The sequence below is a fragment of the Drosophila biarmipes genome, chromosome 3R, assembly GCF_025231255.1.
Source record: "Drosophila biarmipes strain raj3 chromosome 3R, RU_DBia_V1.1, whole genome shotgun sequence".
NCBI lineage: Eukaryota > Metazoa > Arthropoda > Insecta > Diptera > Drosophilidae > Drosophila > Drosophila biarmipes.
In genome coordinates this window covers 10,899,302-10,916,240 of record NC_066616.1, presented here as the reverse complement: position 1 = coordinate 10,916,240, position 16,939 = coordinate 10,899,302, and the positions used below count along the sequence as shown (strand labels likewise).

The window sequence follows — 16,939 nt, the reverse complement described above, 5'->3', positions numbered from 1 at the left end:
CAGTGCTCAGAAGGGGTTCTTTGTTCCTATTTTGGAAGAAATCAATTTTTATTGCTATATGTTACTCGAGGAAACAGAGAGGGTTTAGTATTGGGTGTCATTTTCTTAATTACTCCCAAAGATGTATCTTAATATATTTTGTTCATAATGATATGGCTAGCATATGGTTCTATTTTGGGACAAGTTCACAAAAGTGCGAAATGATAGATTGTATTATAATCATATGCTTAACATCAGGTGACATATAGTAAGTATTCAGTTCCACCCACTGATTATAATCGTAGTTCAACTTGTTTTCTCCCTACTAACATTTTGTTTAGAACATGTTTCTAACGCAATGTTGCATATGGTTCTATTTTATAATCAACCCATTAAAGTTCAAGAGCCTTTACTTTTTAATTAAAAAGTAAAAAGTCAAATAAAGCGGAACCGAGATTTATTTGAGAATGCTCATAGTTTCTAAGACCTTAGTAGTGTTTTGATAAGTTATGCAATCTAAATTATAAAGTCATTATATTTGGGATCCTGCCACCCGTAACTAGTTTAGTTTCGCCATAAAACACTCAAATGCAACAGTGTTGCCAGCCATCTCGATTGTCCTGCGTCCTTGAGGGCGTTGATCACCCACTTTGACATACTTTTTAATTGCTTTCAACACGTGTCTTCGGCTTTTATGTATGCGAAATGTTCATGCGTCGGCTTGTAATTAAGCACGTAGGCAAACGCCTCCGTTTCCTGCCCAGCAGGATGCTTTATGGCTGATTGAATTCCGTCAAAATGCTGCTCCCGCCACTCACTTTTACGCGAGCGGTAATGCCATCGACGGTGGGAGCGATTTTTAAGAGGAGATGGTAAGAGCGATAATTTACTTTTAATTTTTACACTTTTCTCTCGACAACTATCTTTATAATAGCCGTACACAGAACAACCTTTGGGTAAAAGTTACCACTGTAATAGTTAAATGGTCCTAAGTGGTTTGACCGACGCTATAGTTACTCCATTAACGACAAAAAATAAAAAAAATCTATGTAAGCTATGGTAAACTGTAGCTTTGTGAAATAAGCCCTAATATTTGTAATAGTTGTTAACAGTTTTTACATTCCATTATATCCATCGTAAAGAATTTGCAAATTGTTAATGGTTTTTAATAAATCTAGCAAATATCTAACATTAAGAAATGAGAAATGAAAATAAAATATTACAGTACACAAGGAAAAACCCCTACTAAATGATTACATTATCCTTAACGTAAAGTAGCACTCATTGTTAGTGGTTTATAACACATACACTCAACACTATATCTAAACAAGATATTATAGTAAGCAAGGAAAAACTCCAACTAAATGATTATATTATCAATAACCTAAAGTAGCACTCATTGCTAAAGGTTTATAATACATATACTCAACACTTTCCACACTGCTCTTGTTATTTTGTTTCCTAACTTTAGAAAATAAAGAAAAGAGACTCTTTATATCAGCGAAATATATTTTAACAATAAATTCCAAGTTGACAAAGAAAAGTTCCTGCTAAACGATTCCATTATCCTTATCGTAAAGTAGAGCTCGTCCTTAAAGGCTTATGATAAATCTATTAAGCGCTTCTCGTACTCTTCGCGCTCTCATCATTGTGTTTATTAAATTAAGCACCGGGTTCACTCCCCACCCGAGCGGCCAGTCACACCCGCCCACGCGCCACTGGCGGCCCAGAAACTCTTTTGTGCGATTTGCGTAATAAGTCAATGACTCAACAACTCGTCTCCCGACACCCCTTTTCTAATGGCCCACCGACGATTTGACAGGAGACTAAGCGGCAAACGGGCACTTAATGAGGAGCAGAAAAGGCGGCCGCCTTTCATCCTCACTTCACCCAATTATCCTTGTTATGGGCAACCGATGGTTTCATCCAATTATACATGATTAGACGATTGTGTGAGTGTCAAGGAACTTGGTGTCGGTCAAGCCAAGCCATTAATAATTAGGAACGTCTTGGTGCCGACACACACTTTATTGAATGTTAAAGGAGGAAATCGCGCCGCCACTACAACTTAATTAACAATGCTCCCCTTCTTTTTAGCCACAATATTGGGCTTCCAGATGGATCTGCTTTGAGTTACGCTGCGCCTTGCAATGCAGTCAAAATAAGGCGGATTATTCTTTGAAGCCCCTCAATTAAATCAAGTTACGGCCCATTTAAGCAAAGAGCAGAGAAATCAAACAGCAGTGGAAGTTAGTCAAAAAGTTTGCTGACTATACATCTCAGCTAATCGCAGAAAAGTTTCGCTTAACTTGTTTCATCTTTGAGGCTGCCTCGACGTTACGGAATGCTTAATTTACTGAAGCAAGGTAATTCTTAAGATTACGAACTGGCATTTGGCGAGACTTCTTGACGAGAAAAGCACACTTTTCGCTTAATAGAATTAGCATGACTTACTTGACAAATTAACACAATGTTTTTAAACAACAAATCATTGTTATCCAATTTACAACCATACTAACCCCTTCGACGCATTTTTCCCTTTTTGTGGAAAGTTTAGGCGGAGCAGTAAATAAATTGGTAGATAATAGTTTTGTGGTCGAACCCTTTTTTTGGCTGAAGTATGCTGAAGTCCGCACACGCAAATTTACAGGCACTAAAAAACCAACCATTTTCGCCCACTTATTGTGACCCAATTTGATTAACGAGCGAATTGTGAATTGAGCTAGGATAGATGAACAGATACGGATGCAAGGGTATGTGTGCTATGGTTTCCCAAAATTAAAGTATTTGTATCTTAATTAAAGTACAATTAATGTAAAATGTTTGTAACAAGCTTTCTGCGATTCATAATTGCTGCTTTAAGTTTGAACAGCATCTTTAATAAATAGCCTTAACTTAGTTTTCAACACTTTTAAGTTTTTAAGATTTTGCCTTTCACTGTTGTAATTTAACCAGAAGTAATTTTTTTTTCAATTAAACGTTGGTTTTAAACTAACCAGTGCGCCGATAACATTTTTCGATAATAAACGGCTGATAAATATTTTTATCAATTTGTGACAAGTCACAGGAAGGGGAATATCGATAAGCCCATGAAGGCGATAGGTCATCACTTAAAATTCAAATTTGGCGGGAAATCTCTTACAACAAAAAAAAGGATGGAATGTGATGAATTAAAATTAGAAAACATACGTTTAAATTAGGCAACACAATTCTATAAAAATTTGTCCTTCTCTAGCCCTAAACATAAAAACTAATGACTAGGAAAAAACCTTCGAAAATTATTTGATTAAATATATTAAATTAAATTGGTATATTTGTATATTTTCCCCTGATTCAATCTATTAACCATTGGTACATTTTTAATACGAGGAATAATCCTTTTAGGATATGATTGAAAATATAATTAAATATACATTTTAAGGGCGAATGCGTTATAAACATATATTTAGTAAATATTTTTATGACATGTTGCAACTTTGTAAAATATTTTATTGCGCAAAAGTATGCAAAAAATGCAGAAATCCTTTGAACATATATGCTGAAAATTATAGAAGTCGAAAAACCGATGTAACGAAAAGTATATCGGTGGTTGGCACTGACACTAGAAAATCGAACTTTTGACTCTTATGGGTAAAAAGCCTCAGATTTATTTAACGATAACAACTATTTTTTTTACATTTTTGTAGCATTTTTTGCTAGTTAAATAACATTCATATTGAATCGTCTGTAGAGATAAAAGCTAATGTTTTCCAAATACATTCGGCTCAGCAGAAGCTCCACCAGCGGCAGTCAGCTCCTCGAGCAGCTCATTCGTCTGGCGATGTCTAGTCGGGATATTGGCATTGGAGTACAACACATTTTCGTTATTAATATTGGAGAGTCTGGGATGGGTGTTGCTCTCAGTATCCGCATCTCCTCGGTTGGTATTGAAGTCCGATCCCGGGGCACAGTTTCGACCAATCATTGAACGTTGAAGTTGCGTCAGACATCTAGAAGACAAAATTTTAAAGGAAAACGATTGTTAAAAAATTAAATCCTTAAGTAAATTCGACCACTTATTCACATCTAATGGATTAACCAACGTTTTTATATATTTTTATCCTTGTAACTTTGAGACAATGAAAAAACAATGAACCACTTACCGCTCCAATTTGCGTTCGCTGCTCCAGTCCTGAATGTCGTACAGATCCGTGAAGCCCAGCTCGCTTCCCCGATCCCGATGGAAGTGCCCGTTGGCCAGCAGTGGAGATGGCGAGTTGAAGGATCTCTTGCCATTCGTCCAGCCCCGGGAATACTGAAACGTCTGGCCCATGCAGGCCATGGACAGCGTGAAGAGGAAGAGCGGCAGCAGCAGGAGGCGCAACATGTTTCTGCTGAGGATTGTCCTGTGCACAGGACTCTCGGAAATCTGGATGGGTTCCTTTCGCGTTGGAATCACAGCTGCGTCTGAACCCTTGGTGCTCCTCAGCGGCTTTTATATCGATGGATGCCGAAGGATGCGTGATGGGTCTTTCCTCCAGAATCCTTGCTTCAATGCCTCCAGCAACACACACTTATTCAGATTAACCGGGGATTATTAGCACCCAATTGTTTCAAGAAGGCAGTTAGCGCCCACATATGGCCACGCCCCCTGCCCCGAGCCCTCCGCCCACTTTGCGCCAGCTGGCTGCTCAAACTGAATGCATTTGCTGATTGGAAAACCACCACTTTTCCCGAGGAAGCACCGCAAACGGGTGGTGAAAGCCAAAGGCTTGAGCTAAAATTGTTCGAACCGAAAAAAGTAATTTGTGCCCATTGCCAAAGGGAGTGAAGTGTCCGAATCGGAGTTGAGCACCTTTTCATAGCCGCTGGTGATTGGATTTGCAGAGATATGCCAAAAATAGCGAGTGCAATAAGAAGTATAAAAATAGAAATATATTACCCAGGCAAAAGGTAATGAAAGGCATAGAGTAAAATCCCAACATTCATTCAGTAATATTTAATATATTTACAAATATATTAAAATTTGGTCCTAAATGTAAGTTCAGTCTTCTTTAAATACCGCTCAAAATAACTCTGGAACATTCACAAAATATAAAAATCGTTTATAAATATACAAAAATATACAGTTTATATTATAAATATAAGAAATATACAACTCGGACTGGCATAATTTACGTTATAGACTAGTTATCTCGCTATCGGGCACATTGGCTCCATTCTGTTCTAACTCCACAGCACTCTTCTTCTCGTTGGACTTTCTGCGTCGCAGGAGGAAATAGCACACCCTACATAAAAAAGAGTGTTGTTTTAAAAAAGATACATATTTGTTATCTTTTATAAAGTGTACTTACACAAAGACCAAGACATTGGGAATGTAAAAGATTTCACCGAACAGCCAAATGGCTCCTGGGAATGAGTCGACGGTGCTCTTGTAAATCTCACTGAAAATGGGCGGGAAGATGAATTGCGCAATTGGCTCACTGATGCCGAAGATGGAGTACATTTTGCCTGAAAGTACAAGTTTATAAAATTGAGAAATCCATCAAAATATTTTTTATTTTTATTTTTATTTTATTTTATTTTTGAACTCAATGACTACAATTGTAACTAAATGAGTTCCCTAAATAATATGTCTATATTAACTTACTCAGCTCATCACCAGCGACGATGCTCGAACCGATGGTCTTGATGGCAATCACTCGCAAGCTGACAAACATGTCCACCACTCCTGCCACGTAGAATGAGGTAGTGCTGCTGGAGAAAGCCTGAAAAGACCAAAACCATCATATTGTAACATCCAACACTCACATTTCCCTTTGAGTACTCACAAAAAGAACGCGGGAGCACACAATGGACAGGGCTGAAAGCATGCCGATCATCGAATCCGAAACCTTGAGCAGCTTGCTCAGAATGGCGGTGCCAATGAAGGTGCCCACCAAGGCAGCACCGCTGGACAGGGTCAGGTAGATACTGAAGTCGTTGCCGTTCCAGGCGAGCTTCTTCAGGGTGAATCGATACCAGTAGTCGTTTTCGCCCGATGTGGGACCCACGGTCAGGAAGTAGGCACACAGCAGGAGGATCAGCAGCATGCGTCCGTTGTTGGGTCGCTTGACCAGCGGGAACCGGATGCAGTCCAGCACCAAAGTGGGATCGAAGAGTTCCTTGAGGAGGGAGCGTTTCGGAGGCGCCGCCTCCGCTTTGGGCTCCATTTGGGGAGTCAGCTGGAAGTTGACGTTCTTGTTTCCCGGCAGTTCATCCAAATTCGTGGTCTCGTAGGCCATATTATCGGCACCCTGCTGCTTGGGCGGCAGGGTGGTGGGCAGTGGTGGTGGCTCATTGGCTTGGGCGGTAGCTGCAGGGGTGCTCTTCACCTCTTTTATGAAGAATATGATGTAAAATATCGCGATCAACTGGAAAACGATGGCTGTGGCAAAAGACCCTGGAAATAAGGTTAAATAACATCAATACGAAGTCAATGTAATTACATAAACTACTGCAATTAAAAGGTTTTTGACTGAAATAGATGTTTAAAAGACTTAAAACTCACAAGTATAACCCAAAGTGGTGAAGAGTACACCACTAATCGGTTGTCCTATAAACGGAACTCCTGTCACAAACATTGCAAAGATGCCAAAGCGAAAAACACGATCCTCTTCGGGAGTGGCAAGGGTGATATAACTATAAATCGCCATCAGACAAAAAGTCAGTCCTCCAAAAAGAGCAGGAACAATGGCTTCACAATAAGCACCGAACTCCATGGGCAGCGAGTCAAAGAAAATTGAAGAGATGATCTGACCTAAAATATATAATACCTTATTAAATCCAAAATATATTTTTATTTAATTAACTCAACTACTCACATGTGAAGGATAATGCTTCTCCGACAATTGGCATTATCATGCAGGGCTTGCGTTTATTGTACCGATCTGCCCATCCTCCGGCGAACAGAAGCACAATCAGGGGGAAAATAGCAGCTATAACCAAACATGTTTGCAGTATTTACTTTTTTTTGGTTTTTGTATTGTTTCAGGTTTTGAATAAAGAAATCGACTTAACGTGAAAATGTGCTACAGAAATAACTCGTTTTTGAGAATAATCTGACAACTGTGATTATGTGATATTCAATACTTCTCACTTGCAGTTTTCTTTAGTATGCTAAAACTTGAGAGTAAAATATAAATGTAGTTCTATTAATGATACCTTTTGCTAGTTCAATGTCTAATTATAAAAGTAACATGAAGCTAATCTGCCTTAACTTTTTACTTTGAGGTTTTTATTTATTTACTGTTTTCTATATGAAAGAATGATTTTTAAAGCCATTAACAAAATACACTTGAATATAGATATTTTTTTTGAAGAAATGATATTAAATATTCGGCGTTAATGGCTTGCTTTTTATTAGAACTCGTTATCACAACAAAATACATCAAACCAAAGCATGCAGTTAAACAATAAAAGCCTTTAATACATATACTACTAAATTTCGCCATGGAATCTATGACACGAAGATTTTAATTATTTTAAGCCTCAATTATCGATCTCTGATGCAATGCAATTTAATGAACCTGCCGTTCGTTGAGTTATTGAACAAGAAGATGTTCTGTGCGACACAGAACCGGAATTCCGCGTAGCTCTCTATGCAAATGACATTTTCGGATGGCGTTTTTGCTAAATAAGGAATATGAAATATTATCTATGGTCCCAATGAGAAATGCCAATGACAATGGCAGTGAACTCGAAACACATCGATGTAAGGAACAGGTTTGGGCGATTACTATTGCGTTACAGACACTAGGCTAAGGCCTTTAGAAGCGGCTCTAAATTAATCACCTACCATATAATGGGGGATTTTTGTTAGCACCATCAGAAGACGAAGGAGAACTCATGAGCGAATCAATTAAGGAAGGTAATTAGATGTTCGGATAACCGCTAATTTCCGACGACATCCATCAAAAGACATGGATTCTTTCGAAACAAAAAATGTACACTGAAAAAAAGCACACATTTCTGAAACATACAACATTTAAGTTCAAACATAAATCCTATTTTAATAATGTGTCGTTACAAAGTCAGTCTCATACAACTTAATGATGAAGCAATATCTTGTTTTAAAAATATTTTTAAAATGTATATCACTTCAAAAGATCATTTATCACATCATATAACTTTTTTCCCGTGCACCTCGCCTCTGGATATAAATCCGAATGGGGAGGCGAGATTTAGTATGCAGAGGAGTAGAGATGCGAATAGATTTCGAGTTTAATTTAAGCACAAACCTGAAATTTAAGCAATGCTAATGCCGAACCCAAACCGAAACGAGTCGTGTTATTTATATGATAGATGTGTTCTTACCCATTGGGGCACGTTTGCCGGAGACATCTGCCGCCAGGATCTGGGCCTCCAGTTCCGCCTTGCACACCGTGTAATTGAATCCCGAAGCTCCGATCACCAGGCCAGCGAGATCCGGGGTGGCGCCCTGAGTGGTGTTCTCGAAGTCGAAGTCATCGCATTCGATGCCCAGCTCGGATTTGTCCAGCATGGTGTCACAGACGACCTTGTTGTACCCCAGATTCACACGGCAGGCCTTGTCCAGGGGGAAGTTCTGCATGGCCACCGCATTGAAGACGGAGGCCATGAAGTAGAAAAAGAAGAAGGGCTCGATGACCAGATAGTGGCGGTAGCGCCACAACTTCTGGAAGTAGTTGAGCTTGGGCTCCGCATCCGCCGCTGCTCCCATCCCACTGCCAGCCGCATCCCCCGACGACCTTGGCTTTGCCATTTTTTATCACTTGCTGAATTCCTCTTAACTCTTATTTTTATTCGATTCGGCTGGTTTGCTCTAGCACATTTCAGCGATTTGATCAACACGTCGCGCCAAGTTCTAAGCTCAGACTAAACCCAGCGACGACTCCGGGGATCGGGCCAAGTCCGCTCAAACGGCCAGCCGCTTGATACGCACAAGAAACTTGTTCAATCATTTCTTCGCTGCTTTCGGTTCTTTTTTGTGTTTGTCAGCATCGATTAGAGCACAACAATGATAAATATGAAAATTGTCACCGGGCCGCGAACTGTGGAATTTCGCTTGCGCTCCGATGAGATTCATTTCCCTCTCAGTTGCACTTACAGTGGCTGTCGGTTGACTAGGTGCTGTAGAAATTCGGAATACTATGTCTTGATTAACGCCATAACTACGAAAGCTGGTTTTACGGTTTATGATGTTTAACTATGTGTCAAAACCGGCTAAACACTCCAATAAAACATCTTTTCTCGCTATTCATTAATGTTTCCGCTTTCAAAAGTTCGCACATTTAAACTTTAAATACAAATAAATGCATTTTTAAAACCTGGACTACGGGCTTGCGTTACCCCAAAGCAATTTTTACTGTAACTTGTTTTGCTGTCTAAGCTGGACACAGAAAAAAATTAGAATGAATATTACAATTTCGTGTATCATTATTGTTTGTAAATAATGCTAAATTGATATGGATAACTGGCTAGCTGGTAATTACTCGAAGGAGTTTAATGTTTTTAGCTTATGAAATATAATTATTTAAATTAGCTTATTATTGGGTGTGTGTTGCCAATATACCCAGTCACTGAAATAGGATTCTTGGTCTTATTTTTTTAAATATTAAAATAAAGGTTGCATACCAAAGTTTTCAGAAACCGCCAATGATATGTAAAATCTAGTAGTGATCTTAATAAATACCACAAATTTTCTTTCAGTGCTGGTGTAATTTCATTGAGCGGCAACCGGGTGCTGAGCAATAAGTGAGATGTTCTTGCGGCATGACCATGTGGGAATATTTAATGTGTGATTGCAAAGTGTCTTCATATTGGTTTGATTACTTAGGGCTACAATTAGAGGCGTACAGCACATCTGGTTCTACTCCGTCCATCGGTGGGTGCAGTTCTGATTGGTGCACACGTAGTACAGTCGCATTTCCTCTTCGGCGCGACGTGTTTGGGCCTGGAAGAAGACCGCCTCCCGGTGGGAGCACTTGGGACAGGCGTGGTCCTCGGTGCGCGGCAGCGTGGGATCGGAAATCACGTCCGGCACAATGTGCGTCAGCTCGTCGATCTCGTGCATGATCTTGTTCACGTAGATGCAGTTGGAGTCCGCTTCCTGTTTGTAGTCGCAGTTCCGGCAGGCGTACAGCAGGATCTTGTTCTCCTTGTCCTCCTTGGGGTACAGCATGTTGTTGCACTCCTGGCAGAACCGAATGCCCACGAAGCCGGGTCCCTCCGTGTGCGCAGCATCAAAGGCAGTCGTCATGGTCTCTATAAGCATTTATTTGTTGTTAATTTACTGACTAACTATTTATTTCCGCGTTTATTTACCTTTTTACGCGGAAAGTGGTAGTGTGACCGTTCGTCGTCAGCCAAAATTGACCAAGGGTTCTAGCAGTACGTACAGTATATACCATATGTGCCTTAACCCTTTTGAGTTATGTCGGAAAATCCTAGCATAAGTTTTATTTTGCAAATATTTCTTAATGAAAGTTTATTGCTCTGCTTTAATTTTTAAGCACTCCTTGGGACTTACTTTTTTTGAAATAAGTCCTAAATTATTTTACTTTCTTGCTTAGTTTTACAAAATTAAAGCCCAAACTAAATATCTCCTAAAATGTCAAATTATATAAATAAATTTTACTTTATATTTATTTCAAGTCCATTCTGGCTGCTCATTTATTTAATTCAATATTCTTCAACTTTATTTTGAGTTAGCAAGGGTTAAACTTGCACATTTTCGGTATATTTTCACGGTCTAGTATATTTTACAGATCGGCAGCTATTTTCCATCTTCCCGCCAACGGTCATACCCTATCATACACAAACGCTTGTCGTGTTGGAATTTAAAGCATAAAATTGGGTAAATTGTGATTGTTTTTCGGCGATCAGACCACAATCCTGTTCAGAACACGTAGTGCATTGTATAGAAATGATTGTGAAACCAAGAGTTTAGCCAGTGACCTTCCATTGGCTATTTCTTCCGCCTCGATCGCCGCAACTTTCTTTCTCTGTGCAGTAAAGAACTGCACGACTAATCAGCATGCAAATCAGTTGAAATCGCCTCATCCTTCGACTGCGGAAAAAACACTTGATATTTAAAAAGTATGCAACGGATTTCAGTGTGATTAGAATTGTTTTCAACCCCCTGAAATACAATTTTATTTAAGAAGAAAACTTGTTGCGTTTTCTGTGCGTCAGGCGCCGTAGCGTTGTCCCGCTCGCACACCCGCGATCGATCATAAAGATCGAAATTGGTGACGCCATTTTTTCTTTGCTGCTTTTGGGCGTGTGTTGGTGACGCTGGCAAAAAGTGATCTCCAATAGATCACGTGCCTAAAAGTAGGCTAGGCCGGGGATACCTGATCCTGATCCTGACTAACCCCTCAACCTAACCTAATTTCAGGCTGCCATTTCCACGATGAGCGCCTCCAAGGAGGGCAAGGACAAGAAGGTCAAGATACTGGGCGTGGAGAACATTTCGCCGTCCAAGGACAAGCAGCGTCCTGCCACCAGGATGAAGCTCTTAAATGACGTGGGAGCTGGAGGAGATCCAGAGACTTCGCCCACTACCACTGCCACCACGTCGTCGAAAACTCTACCGAATAAGCAGGAGAAACGTGGGAGCGTCACAGGATCCCGCATCAAAATACTCAATGATGAAATACTTGCCACTCCAAAGGGGGAGAAAAAAGGCGCTCCCAAGACCACTACGCCAGCCTCCTCCACCGTGAAGATTCTCAATGAGAAGAGGCTTCCCAGCGCCACCGTAACAGCCGTGGAAACCGCCAAGATCAAGACATCGCCCAGTAAGCGCAAGAAGATGGAGCACTACGTACTCCAGGCTGTGAAAACGGAGAACAGCAAGGCGGACACCACGGTCACTGTGGCAACCGAAGAGGATGACGAGACCATTGCCTACATTCTAGCAGATGACGAGGAAGTAGTGCCGGGCAGGATTGAGGATACAAATGGCCAGGAGATCGTTGTCACCGAGGAAGAGGATGACGACAAGGATGATGTTGAGGAGGACGGGGACGGCGAGGGTAACACCAGTCATGGGACAAAGATCAAGGAGATTGTCGAGCACGTGTGCGGCAAGTGCTACAAGACCTTCCGCAGGGTCCAGAGTCTAAAGAAACATCTGGAGTTCTGTCGCTACGACAGCGGCTATCATCTGCGCAAGGCCGACATGCTCAAGAACCTGGAGAAGATCGAGAAGGATGCCGTGGTGATGGAGAAGAAGGACATCTGCTTTTGCTGCAGCGAAAGCTACGACACCTTCCATGTGAGTTTGTTAGAATTCTATGTGTAATTAGTACAACTAAAGCTTAATTTCCCTTTAAGTTGGGCCACATCAACTGTCCAGACTGCCCCAAGTCGTTTAAGACGCAGACTAGCTACGAGCGTCACATCTTCATCACCCACTCCGAGTTCAGCGATTTTCCTTGCTCCATCTGCAACGCCAACCTACGCAGTGAGGCCTTGTTGGCGCTTCACGAGGAGCAACACAAGTCGCGTGGGAAGCCGTATGCCTGCAAGATCTGTGGCAAGGACTTTACGCGCTCCTACCACTTAAAGCGGCACCAAAAGTACTCATCCTGCTCGTCGAACGAGACTGATACTATGAGCTGCAAGGTGTGCGATCGTGTCTTCTATCGCCTGGACAACCTGCGATCCCATCTTAAGCAGCATTTGGGCACTCAGGTGGTGAAGAAGCCGGAGTACATGTGCCACACATGCAAGAACTGTTTCTACAGCCTGTCCACATTGAAGTGAGTTTAGTATTGGTATTATATAAACTTGAATAATATATGGTCTTTATACGCAGCATACACATACGCACCCACACCGGAGAGAAACCCTTTGATTGCGATCTTTGCGACAAGAAGTTCTCCGCTTTGGTGGCCCTTAAGAAGCATCGACGCTATCACACTGGAGAGAAACCCTACAGTTGCACTGTGGTTAGTCAAAAAGCTTTTATATCTGTCCATAAGCTGGCATCTAATTATTTTTCCTCCTTAGTGCAACCAAGCCTTTGCCGTCAAGGAAGTGCTTAATCGACACATGAAGCGTCACACTGGTGAGAGACCACACAAGTGTGAGGAGTGTGGCAAGAGTTTCATCCAGGCCACCCAGCTGCGCACCCATTCCAAGACCCATATTCGCCCCTATGCCTGCGATCAGTGCGAGGAAAAATTCAAAACTGAGAAACAGTAAGTAGTTTAGTAGTTTAATTAATACTATTCCTTAACTTATATTGTTTTCCCCTCCTTAGACTTGAGCGCCATGTGAAGACCCACTCGCGCACAAAGCGCCCCGTCTTCTCCTGCACCGAATGTAAGGCAAGCTTCCGCACCACAGCATTGCTCAAGGAGCACATGGACGAGGGCAAACACACCCGTAAGCTAAGCCTAACTAGCTATTATCATGGAGTTTATCCTGATTTTCTATTTTTAGCAAAACAACAACGGACCGCCAAGCGTTCTGCCATCAAAATTATGGAGCGAACGGATTGCGCCATTTGCGATAAGAACTTTGATAGCAGCGAAACCCTGCGCCGGCACATTCGCACTGTTCATGAATGCGACCCAGATGATATTTTCGGTGTTGAGCCTCAGCCATCGAAGCGCGCAAAGAAGGGAAAACTCTCTGAAATCGAAGTGGACGAGGTTGTACCGGTGGCACTGAACACTTCGGCGGGCTCCTTGATTTCCAGCCAAACGGATGATAACGGCGTTGTGGTGCGAGAGTTCCTGGTGGACGAGGGCGATGGCACTGCCCAGACCATTACCCTGGAAAACGAGACTTACACAATATTGCCCTTGGACGGGGCCATTGAGGGAGAGCAGCTGACGGATGAGGCTCCAGTAAAGCCTGAGGGCAAAAAGGACGAGCCCCAAGTCTCGCCGGCAATCAAGAAGGAGCAACGCAAGTGCTTGGCCGCCAGCTTAGCTGCTGCAATCGCGGATAATCTGGATGAATCATTAAGCGACGATGAGGTCAGCGACGAAATTCTTACCGAAGAGGATCTGAAGCTCAAAGCGAACGTGGGAAAGCTTATAGACATGCTGGTGGATCCGCCCATCCTAAAGAAATACGGCTGGCCCAATGCCCCCGAGGAAATGGTGCTCTGCAAAGTAATCGAGAACTGTGGCCATGACTTGACCAAAGGTGGCGAGAACTACGCTGAACTGGATTACGGCAGCCGCATGCGAGAGTACTGCAAACTGCTCTTCACCGTCGTTATTCACAACGATTCCATCAAGTCATTGCTCAACAATTTTCCCATCGACGATGTCATCGAGTATGTGCTGGGTGATGAGGAACAGGAAGATGGCTTGGACAAGGACAAAGATGCCGAGGATAAGTCAACTGCAGGGGATGATGAGCCAGAGACAATCACAGGAGATGCTGAGAAGGAGGATGTACCTGCGGAAGCCGAAAAAAATACAGTCCCGGCGGAAACTAAAGAAAAGTCGGTTACGGAAGAAAAGAAAAAGGCAGTCCCTTCGGAAACTGAAAAAGAAAAGGTTTGACTTTTCAGCCTTCGATGCATGTTTTAAGCGCGCAAATTATTCAAATCCAGGCCTGAATTCGGCAGTGAAGAGGGAGTTTATAAATATTTTAAGGCTCGTTTTGATTTCTGTTAAGATAACTAATTTTAAAAAGAGCGTTGGTTTCGGTTCAAACACCAAGTGACCTTAGAAAAGAAACTACCGTCTGTTGTTAAACCCTTCCATTTATTTACCCAGAACTGTTTACAAATTAACAAATCACCCAATAACAAACCAACGTATTGCATATCAAAGATATTTTGATATTATTATATAAATTTTATATATATATATTGAATTAAAAAGTGTACCAAGCAATACATGCATGGCTATTTTTATATAACTCTTATTAAACATTAAAAAACATCACGCTTACTGTTCCATCATCAACTTGAGGATGCGGGCGTTGTTCTGCAGAATCTTGTGACGACTCTCGTCGATTAGCTCCCGGTACTCGTCAATGCTGGCGTTGATTTGCTCCAGCTGGTGCTTCATGGGCTCCGTGGCGGATGCAGTGAGACTGCGCTCCTTCTTGAGTTCCATCGAGGCCTGGGTGTAACTTTCGCGCCACATGTTTAGCTCCAGCTGCATGGCGTCCATGTCCTCGGGAATGAACTCCAGAAGTTTTCCCATTGGATTTATAGCCTTGGTGAGACCTTGGATCACATCGCGCAGGTCATTCACCTGGCGAGCGGAACTTTGACGCGCCACTTGACTTTGTTGTGGTTCCACTTCGGCATTTTGATGAACCAACTCCTTTTGGGTTTCCAAGATCTGCTGGACCAAGCGTCCCTGAGCATCGAGCTGACCCTCCAAAACAGGCTCTTCTCCTCCGGTGCCTTCCACAATGTCATGGGAGTTGGCATCTTCGATGATCACCAGATTCTCGCCATCGTCATCCAAGTCGCCAAAGGTTTCCAACTTGACATTGATGCCAGACATCTTGACCTGATCGTTTGGTTGCAGTACGATCTCCACATTCCGCCGACGTGGAGCTCCAGGACGTGCGGACGCCGGTCGAGCTGATGGAGGTCTTAGTGATGTTCTAGGTCGTTGATTGGAGTCCTTAGAGTTCTCTCTGGAAAGGGGAACATCCCGCTTTGTATCGCTGTTGTTGGGAGCGGGCGGAGAATTACTTTCCAAGGACTGCGCCGCTGGCTGGGGTTGGATCTCAGCGGGATTGGGTTCTGGTTGTCGATGGTTACCACTAGAACGGCGACTCCTGCCGGAGGATTTGCGACTTTCTGGCTCAGCTGGTGGAGCTAATGGAGCTGGAGCTGGAGCTGGTGGAGTTTCCTGTTCAGGTTCCGCCAAGGACTCCTTTTCCTTGGAGGGAGATACCTGTTTGGTTTCCTGCTCAACTTTAGCCGGAGCAGCTTCAGGGGCTGACTGCTTGGTTACTCCTCCTGGCACTGGCGACATGGACATGCTGGCATTATCGCTTTCTGTGGATAACTGCAGCTTGGTTTTGGACTTGAGTTTAGTGGGCGAAGGACTCTTTTGCTTGGAGTTCTGCCGACTTAATTTGGTATCATCCTTAGGTACTTTAGTCTTCCTTTGGGATGCCTTATCCTTCTCCGTTGGTGGAGTGGACCGGGATGCCTGATCGCTGGCCTTGCGAAGCTTTTGCTCCTGCGGCGATACGCGTTTCTCCTTGCGACGCTTGGGATCCTCATCCTTTCCGGCTGGCGAGGGATTTTTGCTAGGAATTTTACTTTCCTTCGTTGGTTTCGTGATGGCAAGTGGTGTTTTACTGTGTGCAATTACCACCTGGTCCACAACGCCGTCCCACTCCAGGTTCTTTTCCGCCACACTGGCCATTGCCTGCAGCAGCTCATTGGTGAGCTCCGGCTCCTGACCAGCAACTATTTTTGAAGTGCGTACTTTGAGGTCCGACTTGGTAGTAAGCTCTGAAATAATACAGCCTTTAATAAAGATAATGAACCCCTCCCTACAAAACCCAACTCACTGACTGCATCTATCATCTTCTGGAGGTATCGTATCTTATCCTCCCGACTGCTTATATTCTCGAACGACTGCTCCTCCGGCGTATATAAACCATCAAACTTGCCAGTTTGCTTGATGAACTGTCCATAAAGAAGTCTCATTTGAGTAAGCAAGGGAGTGTGGGTAGCATCCAACCACTTACGTTATTAAAGACGTCCATGAGGAACCGAAATGGGGGCTTCTTCAACAGCTTCTCTGTGAGCGGAGGTTTCTTCAGGTACTTGCCCAGAACCTTTTGGGTCACCTGGATTATAGCATCCAGATCTTTGTCCGACATTTTCGTTTATTTTCACAATCGAAATGTTGTTAGCTAGCCATTCGGTTTCATTTGTTTGTGCCGGCCAAGTTGTCCTGGCAACGGAACAAGTGGGACTTCCCTATATATTATAGTATTTTTACAAACC

General features: G+C 42.7%; 5 protein-coding genes across 6 annotated transcripts; 1 reads left to right on the top strand and 4 right to left on the bottom strand.

Moving 5' to 3' along the window:
- Window positions 1-3,603: 3,603 nt before the first annotated feature.
- Window positions 3,604-4,793, bottom strand: LOC108031256 (pro-corazonin). The gene is made up of 2 exons (XM_017104495.3): window positions 4,122-4,793; window positions 3,604-3,968 (listed from the first exon to the last, which is right to left on the bottom strand). The coding sequence occupies exons 1-2, from the start codon at window positions 4,343-4,345 to the stop codon at window positions 3,719-3,721; spliced, it is 474 nt and encodes a 157-aa protein (XP_016959984.1). The 5' UTR covers window positions 4,346-4,793; the 3' UTR covers window positions 3,604-3,718.
- A 249-nt stretch (window positions 4,794-5,042) lies between these two features.
- Window positions 5,043-8,871, bottom strand: LOC108032231 (uncharacterized). The gene is made up of 7 exons (XM_017106094.3): window positions 8,314-8,871; window positions 6,822-6,935; window positions 6,509-6,757; window positions 5,790-6,400; window positions 5,609-5,726; window positions 5,313-5,469; window positions 5,043-5,246 (listed from the first exon to the last, which is right to left on the bottom strand). Exons 1-7 carry the CDS (start codon window positions 8,738-8,740, stop codon window positions 5,138-5,140), a joined length of 1,785 nt encoding a protein of 594 aa, XP_016961583.1. The 5' UTR covers window positions 8,741-8,871; the 3' UTR covers window positions 5,043-5,137.
- An 869-nt stretch (window positions 8,872-9,740) lies between these two features.
- On the bottom strand, window positions 9,741-10,352 carry LOC108031186 (DNA-directed RNA polymerase II subunit RPB9). The gene is made up of 2 exons (XM_050889271.1): window positions 10,303-10,352; window positions 9,741-10,242 (listed from the first exon to the last, which is right to left on the bottom strand). Exon 2 carries the CDS (start codon window positions 10,235-10,237, stop codon window positions 9,848-9,850), a length of 390 nt encoding a protein of 129 aa, XP_050745228.1. The 5' UTR covers window positions 10,238-10,242; window positions 10,303-10,352; the 3' UTR covers window positions 9,741-9,847.
- A 416-nt stretch (window positions 10,353-10,768) lies between these two features.
- LOC108031889 (protein suppressor of hairy wing) lies at window positions 10,769-14,897 on the top strand. 2 transcript variants are annotated; one of them, XM_017105658.3, is made up of 7 exons: window positions 10,769-10,834; window positions 11,378-12,259; window positions 12,319-12,746; window positions 12,803-12,935; window positions 12,997-13,187; window positions 13,250-13,374; window positions 13,432-14,897. In XM_017105658.3, exons 2-7 carry the CDS (start codon window positions 11,393-11,395, stop codon window positions 14,508-14,510), a joined length of 2,823 nt encoding a protein of 940 aa, XP_016961147.1. In that variant the 5' UTR covers window positions 10,769-10,834; window positions 11,378-11,392; the 3' UTR covers window positions 14,511-14,897. The 2 variants fall into 2 exon arrangements, with proteins under 2 accessions (XP_016961147.1, XP_016961146.1); XM_017105657.3 differs by having other exon boundaries at window positions 10,778-11,076.
- Window positions 14,898-14,900: 3 nt separating this feature from the next.
- On the bottom strand, window positions 14,901-16,875 carry LOC108031890 (TRAF3-interacting protein 1). Its single transcript, XM_017105659.3, has 3 exons — window positions 16,678-16,875; window positions 16,498-16,615; window positions 14,901-16,438 (listed from the first exon to the last, which is right to left on the bottom strand). The coding sequence occupies exons 1-3, from the start codon at window positions 16,810-16,812 to the stop codon at window positions 14,901-14,903; spliced, it is 1,791 nt and encodes a 596-aa protein (XP_016961148.1). The 5' UTR covers window positions 16,813-16,875.
- Between the last annotated feature and the right edge of the window lie 64 nt (window positions 16,876-16,939).

Bases quoted from the DNA above. Each gene is read 5' to 3' on its own strand.
- LOC108031256 (XM_017104495.3), bottom strand. From the start codon at position 4,345: ATGTTGCGCCTCCTGCTGCTGCCGCTCTTCCTCTTCACGCTGTCCATG. The intron at 3,969-4,121 runs GTAAGTGGTTCA...TTTGTCTTCTAG, and splicing joins AGCGAACGCAAATTGGAGCG to ATGTCTGACGCAACTTCAAC.
- LOC108032231 (XM_017106094.3), bottom strand. From the start codon at position 8,740: ATGGCAAAGCCAAGGTCGTCGGGGGATGCGGCTGGCAGTGGGATGGGA. The intron at 5,727-5,789 runs GTGAGTACTCAA...TGGTCTTTTCAG, and splicing joins TGTGCTCCCGCGTTCTTTTT to GCTTTCTCCAGCAGCACTAC. The intron at 5,247-5,312 runs GTAAGTACACTT...TTTTTTATGTAG, and splicing joins CCCAATGTCTTGGTCTTTGT to GGTGTGCTATTTCCTCCTGC.
- LOC108031890 (XM_017105659.3), bottom strand. From the start codon at position 16,812: ATGTCGGACAAAGATCTGGATGCTATAATCCAGGTGACCCAAAAGGTT. The intron at 16,616-16,677 runs GTAAGTGGTTGG...CTTTATGGACAG, and splicing joins TCATGGACGTCTTTAATAAC to TTCATCAAGCAAACTGGCAA. The intron at 16,439-16,497 runs GTGAGTTGGGTT...GTATTATTTCAG, and splicing joins GAAGATGATAGATGCAGTCA to AGCTTACTACCAAGTCGGAC.
- LOC108031889 (XM_017105658.3), top strand. From the start codon at position 11,393: ATGAGCGCCTCCAAGGAGGGCAAGGACAAGAAGGTCAAGATACTGGGC. The intron at 12,260-12,318 runs GTGAGTTTGTTA...TTTCCCTTTAAG, and splicing joins AAAGCTACGACACCTTCCAT to TTGGGCCACATCAACTGTCC. The intron at 12,747-12,802 runs GTGAGTTTAGTA...CTTTATACGCAG, and splicing joins TACAGCCTGTCCACATTGAA to CATACACATACGCACCCACA.
- LOC108031186 (XM_050889271.1), bottom strand. From the start codon at position 10,237: ATGACGACTGCCTTTGATGCTGCGCACACGGAGGGACCCGGCTTCGTG.